This window comes from Ruditapes philippinarum, unplaced genomic scaffold (genome assembly GCF_026571515.1).
Source record: "Ruditapes philippinarum isolate M1 unplaced genomic scaffold, ASM2657151v2 ctg693_1_1_1_1, whole genome shotgun sequence".
Lineage (NCBI taxonomy): Eukaryota > Metazoa > Mollusca > Bivalvia > Venerida > Veneridae > Ruditapes > Ruditapes philippinarum.
Window position 1 is genome coordinate 467,957 of NW_026865227.1, and position 17,700 is coordinate 485,656.

Below are 17,700 nucleotides of genomic sequence, written 5' to 3' on the forward strand. Positions count from 1 at the left end.
AATGTGAAATTGATTCACAAATGTTGATATACATGTAGAGGTAGAGCATCATTTTTTTTTATCTAGAGGCAAGAAATTCTCTCGACTCCAACAACACACACTGTTGCCATTACTGGTTACGACATACAGGAAGTAGTGAGATGGGTTGATCTAAGGCATGTGTCTAGTTTTTAAATAAGAGTTTGGGCATTAATGCGGAAACGAAATGAAAGAAAGTTAGCTTTTCAGGAATTCATAGCCTTGTTTTCTAGATTTTGCTTAGATTTAGTGCCAATTTTTATAACAGTGTTATGTCATGCATTATTGTACTGGAGAAAGTATTTAAGTCAAAGATTGAAGGTTTTATTTTAAGATAAACTTACACAGACTTTGCAGGACCTCCTTGAATTATCTAAGGGGCAAGGTTAGACCTTAGTTTAACCGACGTTTTTAGCTCATCTATTTCAAAGGAAAAGTCTTACTTTTATGATTGCTGATTTTTTATCGTTCTTGTAATCGTCATTTTGCAAAATCTTAAATGTAGCCCATTATTTAAACATTTAATAAAAATATGTTTTATCTTTTGCTATGTGAAGTATGACATCTTATCGTTTTGTCAGCAGTTTATATGATAATTTTTGTTGAGGCTGGAGTAAAAATCATTTTGTCATTACTTTATTCTTTATCTTTTTTTAAAAAATGCAGATTATATTTTATAAACATAAAGTGGAAAATAAGCATCTGACTTCTAAAAAAAGCATGGAATTCTTAGAAATATGCCAGTCAAATACCATGTATTTGAAAGGGTATTTAAACTTTCAGTGTGGCCAAGTGGTTAATATGTCACACTAGTGATCTAAGGATCATCTGGGGCTATTTGTTGTTTCTGTGAGCAAGAAACTTTACACTCATTGCTTAGTACTGGTTGGTTCTAAGAATGGATCAACCCTAATACATTGGGGCAACAGTTTTGACTGTTCCATAAACATCCATGACATAACTGTATATTGTAGCAAAATAAACATCCCTATAAGTCCGTATCATGACTTATTATGTAAGTCATCCTTGCTCAAGTTATATTTATCAATGTACTCCTAAAATTCTCTGATTCTGTCGAATGGTAAACATCGTGACCTGGTTTTATGGTATTTGAAATTTGTTTAATAAGCAAATCATTTCCTAGCCTTGAAAAATCTCACATTTTGTCTTCAATTATGTGTATGTAAAACACAAATAAACTTATCTAACCACTTAACATGGATTTATAATTACCAAAACCTCCATCGTATACCTTTACAGAATTTATTCTGTTTGTAAAATTGCAAACTCTTACACATTGCTCCCCTGTTTGCTTTTCTACACAGGCCATTGCCATAACATTTTCTATTTAAAACATGATAAAAATAAATACAGAATAATAATTTTGATTGCGATAAATTGTCTTGTATATGTATTTTAATGATAATATTTTCGCTAAAATTGGTGGGCCAATATGAAATGCTTGATGAAGTATATTTTCTCATTCAGCTGTGATTCTTATGTTTATGATTCAAGCATCTGCTTTCAAATGATTCCAAAATCATGTATGTTGTCAACCGATTCAGAATTTTCTTCACATTAAAAAGTACATTACACGAGTAGCTTCATTTAAAATATGGCTGGTAAACGCTCAATTTAAAGGGCTTAAATACAATACGGACTTCAATTAAAGCTTGAGCAAAATTACGAAAATATCCTATACTCGTAAGTGTTTTAATAAAATATCTTGTGCAACAGTTTTGAGGTGGTTGCATTCATTAAAAATTGGACATTATTATGGGGTCAATAAAAGATGACTGAAAGTCTAGTTGAAAACGTTCCTTAGTTACTGACCAAAACAATTTTAAAGTCAACAATATCATTGACAAAGATGCCAGATTTTCACTTACCTAGTAGTCCATATCAAAGGGATATCAGTAGGGTAAACTTATACGATTCTGAATAATCAAATAGAAGTAAGGCGAAAAACCTGCCAGATGTATATCCTATTTCTATCAATTTACCAGAAAAAAGAGCGAGTTAAATGCGCTCGAAAATTACTGAAAATGATTATTGTCGCAGTATTTTTAAATATTGTTACTGGTGGTGATAGCTGGTTTCACTATTTAACGCCAGTTAGCAATTTAACAATAAGATTTTGGTCACCAAAATGTTTGTCGACCATGCATTGCCAAGTGTCCAGAAAGTTTTGTACGTTATATTTTTCAATATCTATGGAGTTGTTGTCCACATTTCTGTGCCTACACACCGTTCTGTCACATCCAAGCATTATAGAGATATGACTTTTTCCTTTTTCAAATGATAAGAAAACATATTTCAGGTCATCGCTACAAGAGTAGAAGAGTAGAAAGTGAACCGCACATGGTATTGATCAATGCATTGAATTCAAGTCAACAGATTCTTTTGTGTTCGTAAGTTTCAGTGATACAGAGCCTGTTACAGTTGCTTTTCTGATGTGTTGTGTTGGCCGACCAATTGCCTTAAATTTTGTATCGTATATTTTAGAGCATCCCTGTTTAAACAAAGATCAACAAGGAGTGGCGACATTCAAAAAACGCATCCGCAACAAAAACCAGCAACACAGGTCCACCCTTAAGGAGCCCAGCAGATCATTAATTAAAAACGAGGGCAAAATGGGCGAACCACAAACAAAACACACATTAAGTATATGTACACTTTATTTGTAAAAACTACGTTTGTTATAAATTTCGTATATTTAAAAAATATTGATATTATTTAATATTCACAGGCTATCGTAGTGTCCTAAAGGTCATAAGCGCAACGGCCTTCTTTGCCAAGAGAAGTGTGAAAAATAAGAATGTCATAAGAAACAAAAAAGGGGCTTTATAAAAAATTAGATGTAAATTTTATATACTAGTATATAGACATGAGTTCTTCACAATGCATAGAAGGAAGTACATAATCATCGTAAATACCATGAATAACTGTCACAAATTTTAACTAAACATACTATAAAATAGACACAAAACGTAGTCCTGATATTCAAAAGCAAATTTGTGATAGGTGTAAGCAAGCTTCAATATTCATACCTTGTATAAATTTAAGCCCTTACAATGAAAACTCGCAATCTCGCGGACAAAAATATGCGTTTGTATATATTGAAGTTCATTAACGTATTCATGTGAATAGTTTTAATCTTTGTTGCATTAATAGGATTATAGCTACTTAAAGCAGCATTCCTCTATGCAGTTTTATGTTAATTTTCATGAAAATTTTGAAAATGAATTCAAAAGTAAAATATCGTGAAGTGAATAAAGAAAGTAATTAACACCCTGCAAACTACGCTCCTTTCGCAGCTCACTGAATACATTCACGTTTCTTGCGTTAGTGGAATATTCGGCTGATGATAGGTGGGTAACCTGCAAACAACACATAAAATCCACGTAGATTAACATAAAGAGGTCAAAATTTACAATATAGCTCTTACTGCATTAGTAGAAATATGGTGATAAATACTGCAAAATCAGTTATAAGCATATTACATGTATATAATTGCTTGAATATTGAATCTGTTTACTTTTCTTAAAATCTTAGTACATTTTTACTCAAATTTGATTCTCTTGAAATAGTTTGGCTCATCTTGAGGTTTGTAGCATTGAGGTCTTATATAATCCATCACATTACTGTATAACCAAACATTATTCATGATTTAATCAATAACCATTCTATCGTGAATCTTATTGGATATTTTTACTGCTGACTTTGTTTTAATTTTAACAACATCTTGGTGGTTTGGAGTCATGATTTAGATGAAAGATCAATCAATATAATTATCCGAATAGGTGCAATGTTTTCTTCTTCGTATGTTTACTTAAGAAATAACATCGGCCTGAGAGGTGTATATCGGCTATTTAACACCGGTTTGGAGTTTTGATGCGTAGGAATTGACCACGAAGGCCGTAGGTCTGAGTGGTTAAATTTTTCGCATCAAAACGACAAAACGGTGTTAAATAGCCGATATACACCTCTCAGGCCGATGTTATTTCGATTCTATCACGATGAAATAAGGAGAGATCACTAATTTATTTTTTCAAGCGGAAATAACTTCCGGTGCCGATTTTCGTATAACGCTGTTCGATTTTCGCACCCTACTGTTGCAAAGATATAGAATTATTAAACAAAATAAATAATAAGAAAAAAAACGTTATTTTATCAAGTTTTCAACAATAAAAACTTACGTCGTATTGTGTTTACATCAGTGCCCCATTTATTATTCTTGTATGTATGAAATAACGTCAGCTTGTTTATGAATGAGTTGTTTACTTGCGATGACGTCATTACGCTGCTTACGGATTGGCGCCATTTTGTCAAAATATTTATTAACTGATATGGATCAAATATGTGGCGTTAGTGTATGTGAGATATTATTTGGGTATTGTATGAAAAGAAAACATTATAAGAACTGAAAATATATATAAAAATGCTTTTTATTGTTGCTTTAAAAGGCTTTGTAAACTATATAATCGAGGGTAAAAAAACATAAAAGCCGCATATACAAGTAGTCCCTAACCAGTGTTTATTGGCAGTTTAACACCGGTTTTTTCCTTCTTTGTCTATAGTGACAAAATCACGTGGAGTGATAGAATCTTGTGTATAAGGTATCCTATTCACACACTTACATACAGTTAAAATTTTTTACTTACTTAGATATGTGTATTATTTATTATCACAACAACAAAACAGACAATTCTTGTATAATAATGAATACACCTATTAACAATTACGAAAACCTTAAATACAAAAAGTACTTAGCAGCCAATCGAAAGAATTGCAAAGAAAAAGAATGCAAAATGAAACTTATACGATTGGTAGCTCCGATTGAAAAAAGACAACATTTTATTCGAACATATTTCAACTCGCCTAAGTGGATTAAATGAACAAATATAAATAAACATATCCAATTAACACATGACAGTTTTTAAAGGTATTCTATATAAAACAGTGTTTAAAGATGAAAGAGTGTATTCTTGTTTTCAATGTTTACTTGTTTCTATTTCTCCATAGTCTTACAATCAGGAAAACTGCAATAGTACAAGCCACGCCAACACATATTCCGATTACAACAAATCCAAATCTCTCAGGTGAAGGATCTCTATCCTCTTCCGTTTCGGGCTCTTCTGATATAAAGGTTGAACAAAAACACAAATATATGAATATAAACATTTTAAATTATGATAATAAAAGACGTTATTTTGACCTTGTGTTGAAGATATTTATCACTTCTTTATTGACAAAATCTTTAAAGCGGTCCTAAGTTTGTCTAAAAAAATACCTCTAATCCACCCTGGTTCCCTCTCCATATGTACATTAGTAAAGCGGACGATTTTTGACCGATTTTCTGTTTTTAGAAATGAACGTCATTGGCGCGCTTTAATGTCTCTGAAGAGGGCTTTAAAGTAGTATGATGTATTTTTGCAAGATAAAATTATTGAAATACTTATTTTGAAACAATACAGAATTGTTTTCACAAAAAATAAAAGCTGTAGGCCGCTTTAACATTTGATTGTATTACAAATATATAAATGCATAAATTTAATAAACACTTTTATTAATATTTTTGTCTTTAGGAAATTTGGAAGTTACATAAGTTTAAATTTAAAAAGTAGAATAACTGCATTGATAATATGAAGTACTCACCCTGTCTTATGTTTTTCAAAATATCTTGTCTTATGTTTTTCAAAATAGCTGCACTTTCTTCTTTAGACGTGTCTATTGTTCTTCCATCACCTTTAAGGCCACTAAATTTCGTTCCAGACATACACGAAATTTGTGGTACAAGTGATTCTTCGCTTTCGCGTTTTTCACGTGTCGATTTTTCCTTACATGCATCTGTTGTACGAGATAAACACCGTTTTTTGTCATCGCAGTAAAGGTACTCTCCCGTGCATTTTCCACCACAGGCAGGTTGGGTCTCATAGTTAAAAAATACCTTTGTCCAATTTCGCCAAAGTCCATCTTTATTCTTCAAGTGGTGATAACCAAATAAGGTATCATTGTAGCCTTGCTTTAAAATACCCTTCCTGCCAGTATCATTCTCTTTCCGGTAATCGGACTCAATATCTATGTCGCCACAGCTAAAAATATTAAAATAATAGCTTGAAATATTACAAAATGCATGCATTAATTTAACACGTGTTTTTTAAATCCCATTCCGAATAAAGTTGTTCAAAGCGATGATTTTGACAATGCAGATCTAAAGAATTTCTCTATCATAACTTATTGTTTACATACTTATATTTTTTCAATCTGCTAAACGACCAATGTCAAAGTCACCTTATTTTTAATTTATAAATTTCTTAATACAAATCAACAATGAAATGCACATTGTTACAATTTTAAGTCATTTGTGTAAATCTAAGATATATTACTTCGCCGTCTGATGTTCCCTGTATGACTCCCATATATAGTCAATAAATGCATGATGAAACCAAAATATTGGATCGTATGCTGAATTTTGAACGACACCCATATCCCCACCAATGTAATTATGAACGCCGTTGTGTAGATGTTCAAGATTGTGAACCATCTTTTCTTTTGTTGTATTAGCACCCGTTGTTATGTCCTAAATTAAAGAATTATTAATGATTTAAAGAAATTTGAAGATTTGTTTAGACATCCATTATCACATTACTAACACATGACTTAAATGCACACATGTACATGCTTAATAATGCTATTCGAAAGCAAGAATATCCATTGTGCCGTGGGTATGTTCAAATATTGAAAATTTACAGTATTTCCAAGTCCAAGCAAGTGGATTGGAAACCTAAAACTGCTCTGCTTTAAGTTTTCCTTCTTCATGGAAATTAATGTATAACGACCAAATTCACATAATCTGATTTAGAACCTTGCAATGGGAGTGAAATGTTTTAAATCTTGTTATAACAATCTATAACACAAGGACGCTTGAATGTCTTCCTTTTTAGCTCGACTATTCGATAAGAATAAGTAGAGCTATTGTAGTCGACGTCGGCGTAACCACATGTTGTGGTTTTTGTAATACTTCAAATATTTTCAAAATCCATTTGCACACACATTTGCACCCATCATGACCCAAACCTGTAGACAGTAGCAGGTAACTGTATCAAGCATTTTGACAGAATAATGCCTCTTTTTCGACTTGGAATTTATGTTAACTTTTGGAATACCTGAATTTTTTTCAAATTCATTGACATATGGCTTTGAAACTTTGCACGCTTGTTCCCTATCATGACCCAAACCTGTAGACAGGAGCAGGTAACTGTATCAAGCATTTTGACAGAATAATGCCCCTTTTTTGACTTGCAATACCTAAAATATTTTCAAAGTCCATTGACATATGGCTTTGAAACTTTGCACACTTGTTTACCATCACGACTTCTACCTGTAGACAGGGAGAGGTAACGGTATTAAGTTTTTTGACAGAATAATGCCCCTTTAGACTTAGAATTTACGTAAATACCTCAAATATTTTCAAAGTCCTTTGACATATGGCTTTGAAACTTTGCACGCTTGTTTCCCATCATGACCCCAAGCTGTTGACAAGAGGAGGTGACTGTATCAAGCATTTTGACAGAATTATGCTCCTTTTTCCTATTAAGAATTTATGTTAAAGTTTTTGTAATACCTCAAATATTTTCAATGTCCATTAACATATGGCTTTGAAACTTTGTACATTTGTTCACCATTATTACCCCAACCTGAAGACAGGGGACGGTAACTGTATGAAGCATTTTGACAATAGAATGCCCTTTTTTCGACTTAGAATTACGTTAAAGTTTTTGTAATACCTCAAATATTTTCAAAGTCCATTGCCATATTGCTTTGAAACTTTGCACAGTTGTTGACCTTGGTGACCTTAACCTGTAAACAGGAGGAGGTAACTCTATGAAACATTTTGACAGAATAATGCCCCTTTTTCAACTTAGAATTTACATTTAGGTTTGCATACCACCTCAGATAATTTCATATTCTGTTGACATCTGGATTTGAAACAAGTTGAAATTTTATACTCTCGTTTGAGATCATAATAGACCTCTCTCCAAGGCCTATAACTATAACATGGATTTTTTACATTATCAAGCCTCTTTTACTATCAAGCACTAATAATAGTCGAGCGTTGCTGTCCTACCGACAGCTCTTGTTAAGTACAACAGAAAGATAAGCAGTAAATTCTTATCTGAGAATATTGTAAAATTATTTTGAGGGTCGTTTTTTTATTTTATGTATGGCCTTTTGATGCAATCCTATCAAGTACATGCAAAGCCAGTCACTGTGTTTCCATTAATATCAGCATTTCTTATGGATTTGCAAACGTTAATAAATAATCACGTACCTCAAATCTACAAAATCCTTTTAACCTGTCCATGTCTGTTTTATTTATAAATCTTGATGAGGAGCAATCTTCCGCAATGTGTCTTGCGATCACGGCGCCATGAGCTCCGTACAGAAATTGGAAAGAACTTGTTGAAACTGTATCATTGTTATCTCCAAAGAAGCATGGAGTCCACATGACAGTGTCATAAGGTTGTGGAATGTCATAGTCAATTGTATAGTCCCAATATGGCAAGGATACGCTAGGATTAATCTTCTTCATCTCTTGTTCGAAGCTAGATTTTTGAAGAAGAAAAATCTAAAAGGATTAAAAGACATGAATCCACGTATAGAAACCTAAAACAAAATTAATATTGGAGAGAGAGAGAGAGAGAGACAGAGAGAGACAGAGAGAGACAGAGACAGAGACAGAAAGACAGAGAGACAGAGAGAGAATCTTTACTTACTGAGCGAGGAAAACACGATGCCATGGTAAAAACGCAGCTCCCCTGTGAACGTTTAATATTGCGTTTCCGTGCAATCGGCCAAATGATTGAAGAACTCCTTTCTGAAAGAGACAAGTGCTTGCGATAAAATACCACACACACGCAAAAAAAAACACAACAAAAACAACAACAATACTCGAGGGAAATCTAAAAAAAATATATATGAATTTAATTCACAAAGACAGTACAGATTTAATCACTGTCAGAATTAGCGCATTTCGGAGATATTTCTTAAACTTCAAAACTAATATAAAAGAATATAAAAAAAAATACAAAAATATTCAAAGATACTATTATAAGTCTCACATGCGGTTATTTATGCAATTTACTACAACATGTATTGACTCTAAACATCAAGTACCAATTGCGAGACAGACCATAAACAAATATCTTATTCTTTATTTGTTAACATGTAGATATTGTTTTACATGTACTAAATTAATGCAAGTTTGAGGTCATTCTGGAGTATCAAATCAGTAAGACTTGACAAATAAAGTCCCTATGATGATCGGATCATAAACATTTTGACAACTAACAGAAGTGACGTAATCTGATGTAATGTTATAACTCTCACAAGAGAAACTCAATTAATAATGTAATCATGCAATTCACACATGAGAAACTTAAATGATAATGTAATCTTGCAATTCACACAAGAGAAATTCACTCTTTAATTATCATATATAACCAAATGTACTTATTATTTATATAAGTAGTTGCTTTGCATGAGAAATATCACTAAAAATTGTGTTAATTGTTGCCTTAAGACTTAAATAATTCACAAAGCTTTCCTAATTGTCAACTTTCTAATTTTTATAACAGCATAAACGGCTTTCCACAGTTAAGAATCCGCGCGAGAACAAAATGGTGCACCAGTGAACCGTGACAAAAATAGCAGAAATGTTTATCACTGACAATTATAAAATATGTATAAACATTTCTTATAAATGGAACAGCTTATCAAATCTCTAAAGTGAATTAAAATGTCAATCTAGATTATAAAGCCCGCTTACGTTTAGTGTAAACTTATTTTTATTAAGACTACTGAGAATTAAACAGAGCATAGCTTTACGTTACAAATTCTGACTTATGACTCCTCGAAAAGCGGCAATCCGAGTCTATCTATACTAAATCTGCAACCGTAAACAAAATGCACCCTAAAAACTGACTGATCACCCAAGAAAATGGTTGCAGGTAAATGCACCCCGAAAATAGTCTGCTTGCAACCAAAGTGCACCAAAATAAAGGTTGATCACCCGTCAAATTGGTTGCAGTCTTGAAACTTTTCATAGACCGATTTAAAAGAAATAATGGCCATCTCGGTAAAGTCTACGCTACTTGTTTAAAGTAGAGACTATTTAACAGTATCATGTTCCTTAGACAGGTTTAAATTATCGATAGTAGATTTACGCTTGGTAACTAACAACAATACCACAATGCATTGCGAATAACATGGCGTCAATGTAAAACTAGTGAAATGTGTTTACAACAATTTCTAACATTTCGAGATAAATACATGGATTTTAATCAAGTTACATGATCCGAAGGGAAAAAAAAGACTGCTCAGATAGCGCAATTATACTTCAGCACAATATTAAAGGATTTACGCACAGTTGAAAATATACATGTCCAAAAAATTCGGATACATATTCAGACTGAAATAAAGGATTAACAAGGATTTCCACAAGCATGTACAGACAAAACTAGTATATAAGCTACTTGTTTGAGTGTATGTTTTGTCATTCTTAAACGAAATATGCCTCAACTTGTGTGTTATAGCTGGTTATATCACCAAACATGTTTGTCAAGAATTAATGAAATGTACCTCTATGCCAAAGTGTCAGTCTCAAGGTAAGTATGCATACCATTAACTTGTAGGGCTCTACAATACTTGTTTCTATGGCTAAACTCCTGTTGATAAATTAACTTAAAACTTAACCAAGACTTGAAATGTTAACACTAATCACAATGACTTCAAATTGTTTTACACTGTTAACGAGAAATTTTATATTACTAAGCACAGTCTATGTTTAACACAAATCTTAAAGTTCAGAAATCCTTAAATTTTTAAATAATCTAACGCGGTAAGTAAAGTCACACTACACTAATGTCCGACATTTACTGTGAGAGTAAGTTCAAACCATTAGAAAAGTTTAGAAATAAAATGTTTGTTCTCTCGATATTCGAGACGTCTCCGTGGTACACTTCTTAAACATGGACATCCGTATATTTCTTGACCTACCCTCTTAATGCCTCACATCTTGGAATATCATTGAGAGGGCCCGCTTAAGATTTGCGAGCGACTTATCCCACACTGTCTTTGCCATTGTTGGACAGTATGCGGACCCGCCTCTGACGAGCGCTATTTTAGAGAGTAGCTGATTGTAGTGCACCAGTTCCATGGCATTTAAATGAACACGTCTTCGTGTTGCTGACAAAGATGACTCTTACTTTCTTTCTATGTGCAGCTCCTTTGTTAATGTGTCTGCTTCTCTTTTATATGTTCCATCTCTAACATGTAATTAACTCTCCTGAGATTGTCTTATCTTTTAGTTTCATCTTTCCTATCGCATGTCTCTGCTGACTTGCATTGATCATTTTCTTCTTCTCTGTCTTAATCTGCTTTATCTCGTTATCCTTCTCCTTCCATCTCGACTTATAATCTTGTTTCAATGCATCCATTTTCTCATATCTTTCTGGGCCTCTACTCGACTTCCTCTCTCAATGATTTTGGAAATTTCTGCTCCGTATTCTTTACCTTTTTCATGCTTTTGTATATGAAACTTCCTTATTGCACATCTTTTACCCTTCTCATACTGCAATATATCATTATAATCTACGACAATATTTTTTATCTTGCTTTGTAGATGTATATTTATTTAATTTGTGTCCTTCATTGGCATTTCGCTTTCAACCTCCTGATTTCTTCCAATGCTACCAGTTTTCAGATTTTAGCTCTTCATTAGTGTCAGCACGTGCATCTACAATGTCTGCATTCCCTAGAATTCGCATACTATCGCTCACTTCAAACCTCTTACCTTCATCACCGAGTCGCACTTGAAAGCAAGGTATTTCTGCAATATCCAAAATTATCTTATTTCGACTGAGCAAAATGTCTGCCCCCTCAAAGATATCAAAACCTAATAACACATCATCGTCTATGTTGGCGACTCCAGCCTCTTTGGACCTCTTATGTGTCCCCAGTCGCACTACAAAATGACCCTTCCTGCACTCTTGGATCGGCAACCCACTAGCACCTACTAAGCATGATGATGTTTGTAGTTCGAGCTGTTTCCTTTCAGCTATCTTGTTAAAGACATTAGTAGAGAGAACTGTCATCGAAGTCCCCGTGTACGCGGTTAAAAGTACTGGTACACCTTCTACCTTTGATGTATACACCAGCACCAATTCCCCAACACTGCTTCACCCTTGTCTTATCTTTTACTCCCTTTGGTCTACACATTTTGTCTGCTTCCACAGCCACCTCCCTAGAGGTTGCCTCTCCAAAACCACTAGCTTCCACTTTGCTCCGGCCTTCCAAACTCCTTACATTATGCTGGACCGCCCTTTGGCCTTAAGAGCAGGTTCCTTGTAGTTTAAAGATTGTCTCTCATCAAGGAGTACAGATCCTCTGCATTGTTGGTGTCTATTATTGCAGTCTAGTTGATGGTTAGTCCTCCCTGGACAATTTAGAGTGGAATTTCCGAGTTTGCGACAACTCAAGCATTCTTTTATTACCTCTGCCTTGTCTGCTCGGATTGCTCTCAAGCTTTTGCAATATGTCTAGGATATATTCCAAGATTGTCTGCTGGTTCTCATCATTTGTTGTATTTTTGTGTCACTTCCGGGTCCCGTGGGTTATTTGACAGCTTAAACAGAGGCTTAGTTTGATCACAATATACCTCGTTTATTTCTTCTACTGGCTCCTCTTTATCTATTTCTGACCTTGTTTCACCTGTCCATCTGATGCTGTCTTTATACCTCTGTTCCCTGATATTACGTGTGTGAATATAGTTCACTACCTGGAACTCTGAATCGTCTATGGTTTCAGGTTCCTTGTTATACTCGACCTCGTACCGAATGTCATCATCCCTTAAACCATCTAAGAAATAGTGACCAAGTCTTCATCCCTTGTCTTTCGGTCTCGGAAACCATGTGCATTGTCATACAGCACTTTCAAGTCTGCTGCATACTCTTCTGCTGTTTCGCCTATCTCTTGAGAGGCATACAGTTTAGGAGTTTCTATGACCCTGGGGCCCGTCTTATCATTCGATTGCCGTACGTCGATCGTACGATTTTTGCGGTGTCTTATCAAACTTCGCAGATTTTCATAATCGTATGATTATCGTAAGATCGTGCATTTTTTCTACGATCGCTGAGAAGCAGTCGTAGATCAAACAAATGGCTGCCGTGCTTCCTGTAAATGCGACAAGGCCGTTGAAAAGGGGGGGGGGGTGCTGTCAGGGGAGGAAAGTGATGGAAACGCTTTGAGTGAGAACTGTCAGACGGAGGAACTTGTTAGGGTGAGAATAATCTGTCATTCATCCAAGACATGTGTGTTTCTTTTTCTTTCTGAAAGAGCAGTTTGTTCTGAAATGTGAAACAGTAAATTCATGTAAACATAGAAATTAGAAAGTGGTAAATGATGATTTATCGTTATATTGCTTTAAAACACATTTTGATGTAATGTAAGACTGTTAATTAATTTTCTGTAGTACTAAACAACAAATAATGTAAAAAAAAATCAAATATAACTACATGTACATGTACAAGTTGGCTTGTATTGATAATGTAAATTCTTTTATCATACAGTAATAAATAAGGTTGGCTGATACTTCATAGTAGGCAATTTAAAGCCAACAAGCAGTTGAATAAGCAAAGAGGAGCGCTTAACTTCTCAACTCACACATAGTGGGTTCGAATGACTGTTTATCTTTTATGTCTGTGATGCATGACATGCCATTGACATAAACAAAAACAAAAGGAAAAAAGCTATAAAGATGTAACACTGGCCAACAAAAATTGAAGTGGGGCTAATGGGGGCTAAGCCCTCCCAAAAATATTATATCAATGCAAAAATTCATGTTGAAGCAATCATTCTATTTAGATAGAGCTAAAACAGTCCGTATTTATATCAATAAATCCTACAAAATGGTTACCTTATAAACGGGATTTACCAGCGACTGTTAGCGATGTGAAATAGTTCCAATTTACAATAACAGCGTCCTCACACTTATAAATGCACGCATCAGACTCATGTCAGCAGCCCAGTTACTTTTTGTGGTTGTAAGATGCGTTAGAATTACAACAAACCTCTTCGTTCAGATTGACATTTATTTGCGCCTAATCTCCATTTTGGAGAGTAGGTGATACTGCGCAGGCGTAAGAACTGTACGTCTATGAAAAACCGTAAGACTTTAGGTTGAACGTACGACCGCGTTGATAAGACAGTCTTACGATCGAGCGTACGACAATCGTAGATCAAAATCGTACGATAAGATTTCCAAAATCGTACGATCGTTGATAAGACGGGCCCCTGTATTTTTTTCAGAATGATACAAACGCTATTATCACTGCGTCATTACGCACTTAGCATATATAATTGAGTAAAAGTGCAGCTCGTAGAAAATGCAGGTAATAAATGTTTGCTTAATATGCAAGGTATTTCTGACTTTTAGCTCTTAAAATAAAGTGATAAAGAACTGATTTCTTTCAGTCAAAATACATATTTATCAATAAAGAGATAATGTCATATACATGTATAGCTGAATTGCCTAAAAAAGGCAGAATATAAAGAAGAGTGCTTTGCTCTGGGCTTTGAACTAATACTTTATCGAAACTCTGTTTTCTCACTGAAAAAGAACACTCTTTAAGGTAAGAGACTTTGCATTAAGCAATTAATACTTGAAATTTCGTTTTTATAAGATGTTCGCTTATTCTTAGCGGAACCTCTGAATTTTACCGTTGTTTTGTCAGCTGTTTTCGGAGCAGTAGCAGCAACAGGCACAACAGCAACATCAAGTATAAGTAATTGTAATATGACGTTGACTTTACAGAGTATGTTAGATGGGGTTCAATATTTTATAGATAAAATAGGGGGGGGGGGGGTCATTATTTTATATATAAGGGGGTCATTATGTTATAGAAGGGAGTCAGTATTTCATATAAAATAAAACCGGGGGTCATTGTTCTAAGTGGGTCACATTAAAACGTTACACCGGCCTATATGTTTGCATGTATTAACGATGTATTATGTTCAAATTTGATATATGAAAATATTAATAATTGCTACACAGCTCCTTTGTAAATGATTGCTACACAGCTCCTTTGTAAAGGTAAAAAAACATGTTTTGAGTATACATATAGTATATGTATATAACGTTTTAAACTCTACACACTACAGGTGAACACAGTATGAATACATAGTATAATTTAAAAAAAAAACTGGCAGTCGTTTTAAAATATGGACAACTTCACTGGACTAGTAATTAGGAATACAGTTTTTATACACAATGTTTGCATTCTATAATTCAAGTTAGACATAATCAGTAAGAATTTGATAGATTTCAATAAATTTCTGCAATAAAAGTATTTTATTTTTAAAGATGAGCCTTGTATATCTCTGAACTAGTTTTTTGCTTAATTCAATTTATTTAACACATCGTTTTTTTTTATGAAATTCAACACTTGCAGAATGGTTTTAACTAATTTATACATGCGTTTATAACGTTTTGATATGAAAGATGATTAAATTTTGTTGTGAAACAAACTCGTCTTACGTCGTATAATTTTCTGAAAACATCTGTTACGATTTCCCATTCCTTTTTGGATAATGTGCGAATTTCCCGCCTTGCGCTTATGCCAAATGATGGAGGAGTGTGGCCAAAACTGAAATTGAAAGGTTGGGAAAAAATTCAGAGCAATTAATAACATAATGTAATATATGTTCATTACATAGATAATTGTTAAGTTTGAATACTTGTAACAAATAGAATTATAAGCGACATGAACGAAAAGTAAACGTTTCCATGGCGGAAAGGGCTCAGTTCATTTGTTGAATTTTTACATGTTTAAAATGTTTTTAGATTTAAAACGTGCTGCTTTTATTGACAAGATAGAAAGCAACGTTAACATTACCGAGTCTCAATTAAAATAGACAATCTATAAATAGATTAACAATCTATAAATAGATAACATCGCATTTGTACTAATTAACCATTAAGTCGCTATATGTATCTTAATGATTACTTCTCGACAAAACCATACATTATTTATAGAAACATAAATAAAAATATGTATATTTTATTTGGCTTTTGCAGCCAATGCATGGTTAAGTGAAGATATAACGATTTAAGTTAAAACACATTTGTTGTCTCCGTTAAACTACTTTAAAAACAACAACAAAGTTTTAGGTTAATTGTTTATGCAAAGTTGTTTAAGATATTATGCCATAAAACAAGAACTTAAAATTACGTATAATTTTAGATGGAAAGCGGGCAAACTACCATAAAGTTACGACCATTTTTTAAAGTTTGTATTAGTGCATTCATTTCATATGCATAAAAAATAGTGAAACATATTTGACAAATACCCTTCCTCAGTCGCTGTTTCGAACACTGCCCAATCTTCTTCTGTAAGATTATTTGCACCAAGATTAGCGTAATACTCATGACCACAAGCCATTTCCGCTTGCCATGGTATTACCGGTGAGTTCTTTAAAGTAAAGAATAGATAACGCATAAAACGTCACAAGAAAACCAACGTAATGCGTTTGCAACCAGCATGGATCCAGACCAGCCTACATATCCGCGCAGTCAGCTGTTCGCTTATCAACTCTATTACAAGTGGAGAAACTGATAGCGAACAGCATGGATCCTGATCAGACTGCGCGGATGCGCAGGCTGGTCTGGATCCATGCTGGTCGCAAACCCATGATGTTGGAATTGTCGTGACGCGGCTCATATGATAATTAAAAAAAACCATAGCATTCGTTTAAAATAATCACTGTGATATATTTTATTTCCCAGTTCATATACTTTTCTTAAGTAAGATACGTACATGTAGTATTATTACTATAGACCGCCAGTAAGGAATAGAAACTAAATTTGAACTGTAAAACAATAAGCACAGTATTATTTTATCGTATTTAGAAAAACATTTTCTTATTCATAATTAAAGTATATCAAATTCAAATTGTAAATTAAATTGATACTTATTTATTGTAACTAAAATTTTCACTTACTCTAGACTTTTGAATGCATTCCTCGATTTTAGTCTGTGCGCTATCAGGGAGATTTACGGTAAACTGAAAGGCTTGAGTGTAATTACATACAATAAGGGCAACCAACAGGTGTGCAAGATAGAAAACCATGACTGGCCACTGAAAAAACAACAAAAAAACCCAACAAATAACAACAATAACAGCAACAAATATAACACATAAATATATTCTTTTGATGAGAGATGTAAGAAATTTTAATGAAAGATAAACTGTGAATTTGATAAAGATAAAAGTTTAATGATGCCGTTGTCATGCATTTTTTAGTTAATTGCATAATTATTTAGAATTTTCTAAATGTCACACTTACTTGGTTTCTATTTTACCAGAAGTTAAACATTGACAACAAATAGTAATTTACTAAAAGCAATATGTGGTCAAAATAATTTTTACCTTATCAATTTTTCAATTTCTCTTTTATCCGGCTTTGTTTAATAAGTGTTAAGTATTAAGAGTTATACACCACACAGGTACTGATCTGGCATTGAGGAAAAAATACAAATGGTCTTTGTTTTATAGTTTTCTTGAAGCTATAAAATAGTCATTTTACCTTGTTTCATATTTGGTATCATATTTCTGCTTGAA

At 33.6% G+C, this 17,700-nt stretch overlaps 1 protein-coding gene across 6 annotated transcripts in view; it reads right to left on the reverse strand.

Annotated features, from left to right (window-relative positions):
• LOC132728294 (putative tyrosinase-like protein tyr-3) overlaps positions 1-17,700 on the reverse strand; it is an 82,045-nt gene that overhangs the window by 63,932 nt on the left and 413 nt on the right. Inside the window, exons 1-10 of one of the 6 annotated variants that reach the window (XR_009625464.1) lie at positions 17,509-17,656; positions 17,080-17,217; positions 16,429-16,550; positions 15,617-15,725; positions 8,799-8,899; positions 8,354-8,627; positions 6,408-6,601; positions 5,677-6,113; positions 4,218-5,156; positions 2,679-3,398 (exon numbers count right to left, since the gene is read on the reverse strand). The exons of 1 other annotated variant lie outside the window; for it this stretch is intronic. Coding sequence is in view for 3 of the 5 variants with exons in the window: in XM_060713920.1 (XP_060569903.1) it covers positions 3,350-3,398; positions 5,024-5,156; positions 5,677-6,113; positions 6,408-6,601; positions 8,354-8,627; positions 8,799-8,899; positions 15,617-15,725; positions 16,429-16,550; positions 17,080-17,208 (1,548 nt within the window). In the remaining 2 variants the exon portion in view is untranslated. Of the gene's footprint in view, positions 1-2,678; positions 3,399-4,217; positions 5,157-5,676; positions 6,114-6,407; positions 6,602-8,353; positions 8,628-8,798; positions 8,900-15,616; positions 15,726-16,428; positions 16,551-17,079; positions 17,218-17,508; positions 17,679-17,700 lie in introns of those variants that run through there. 4 more of the 6 variants (XM_060713922.1, XM_060713920.1, XM_060713921.1 and 1 more) reach the window with 4 other exon arrangements.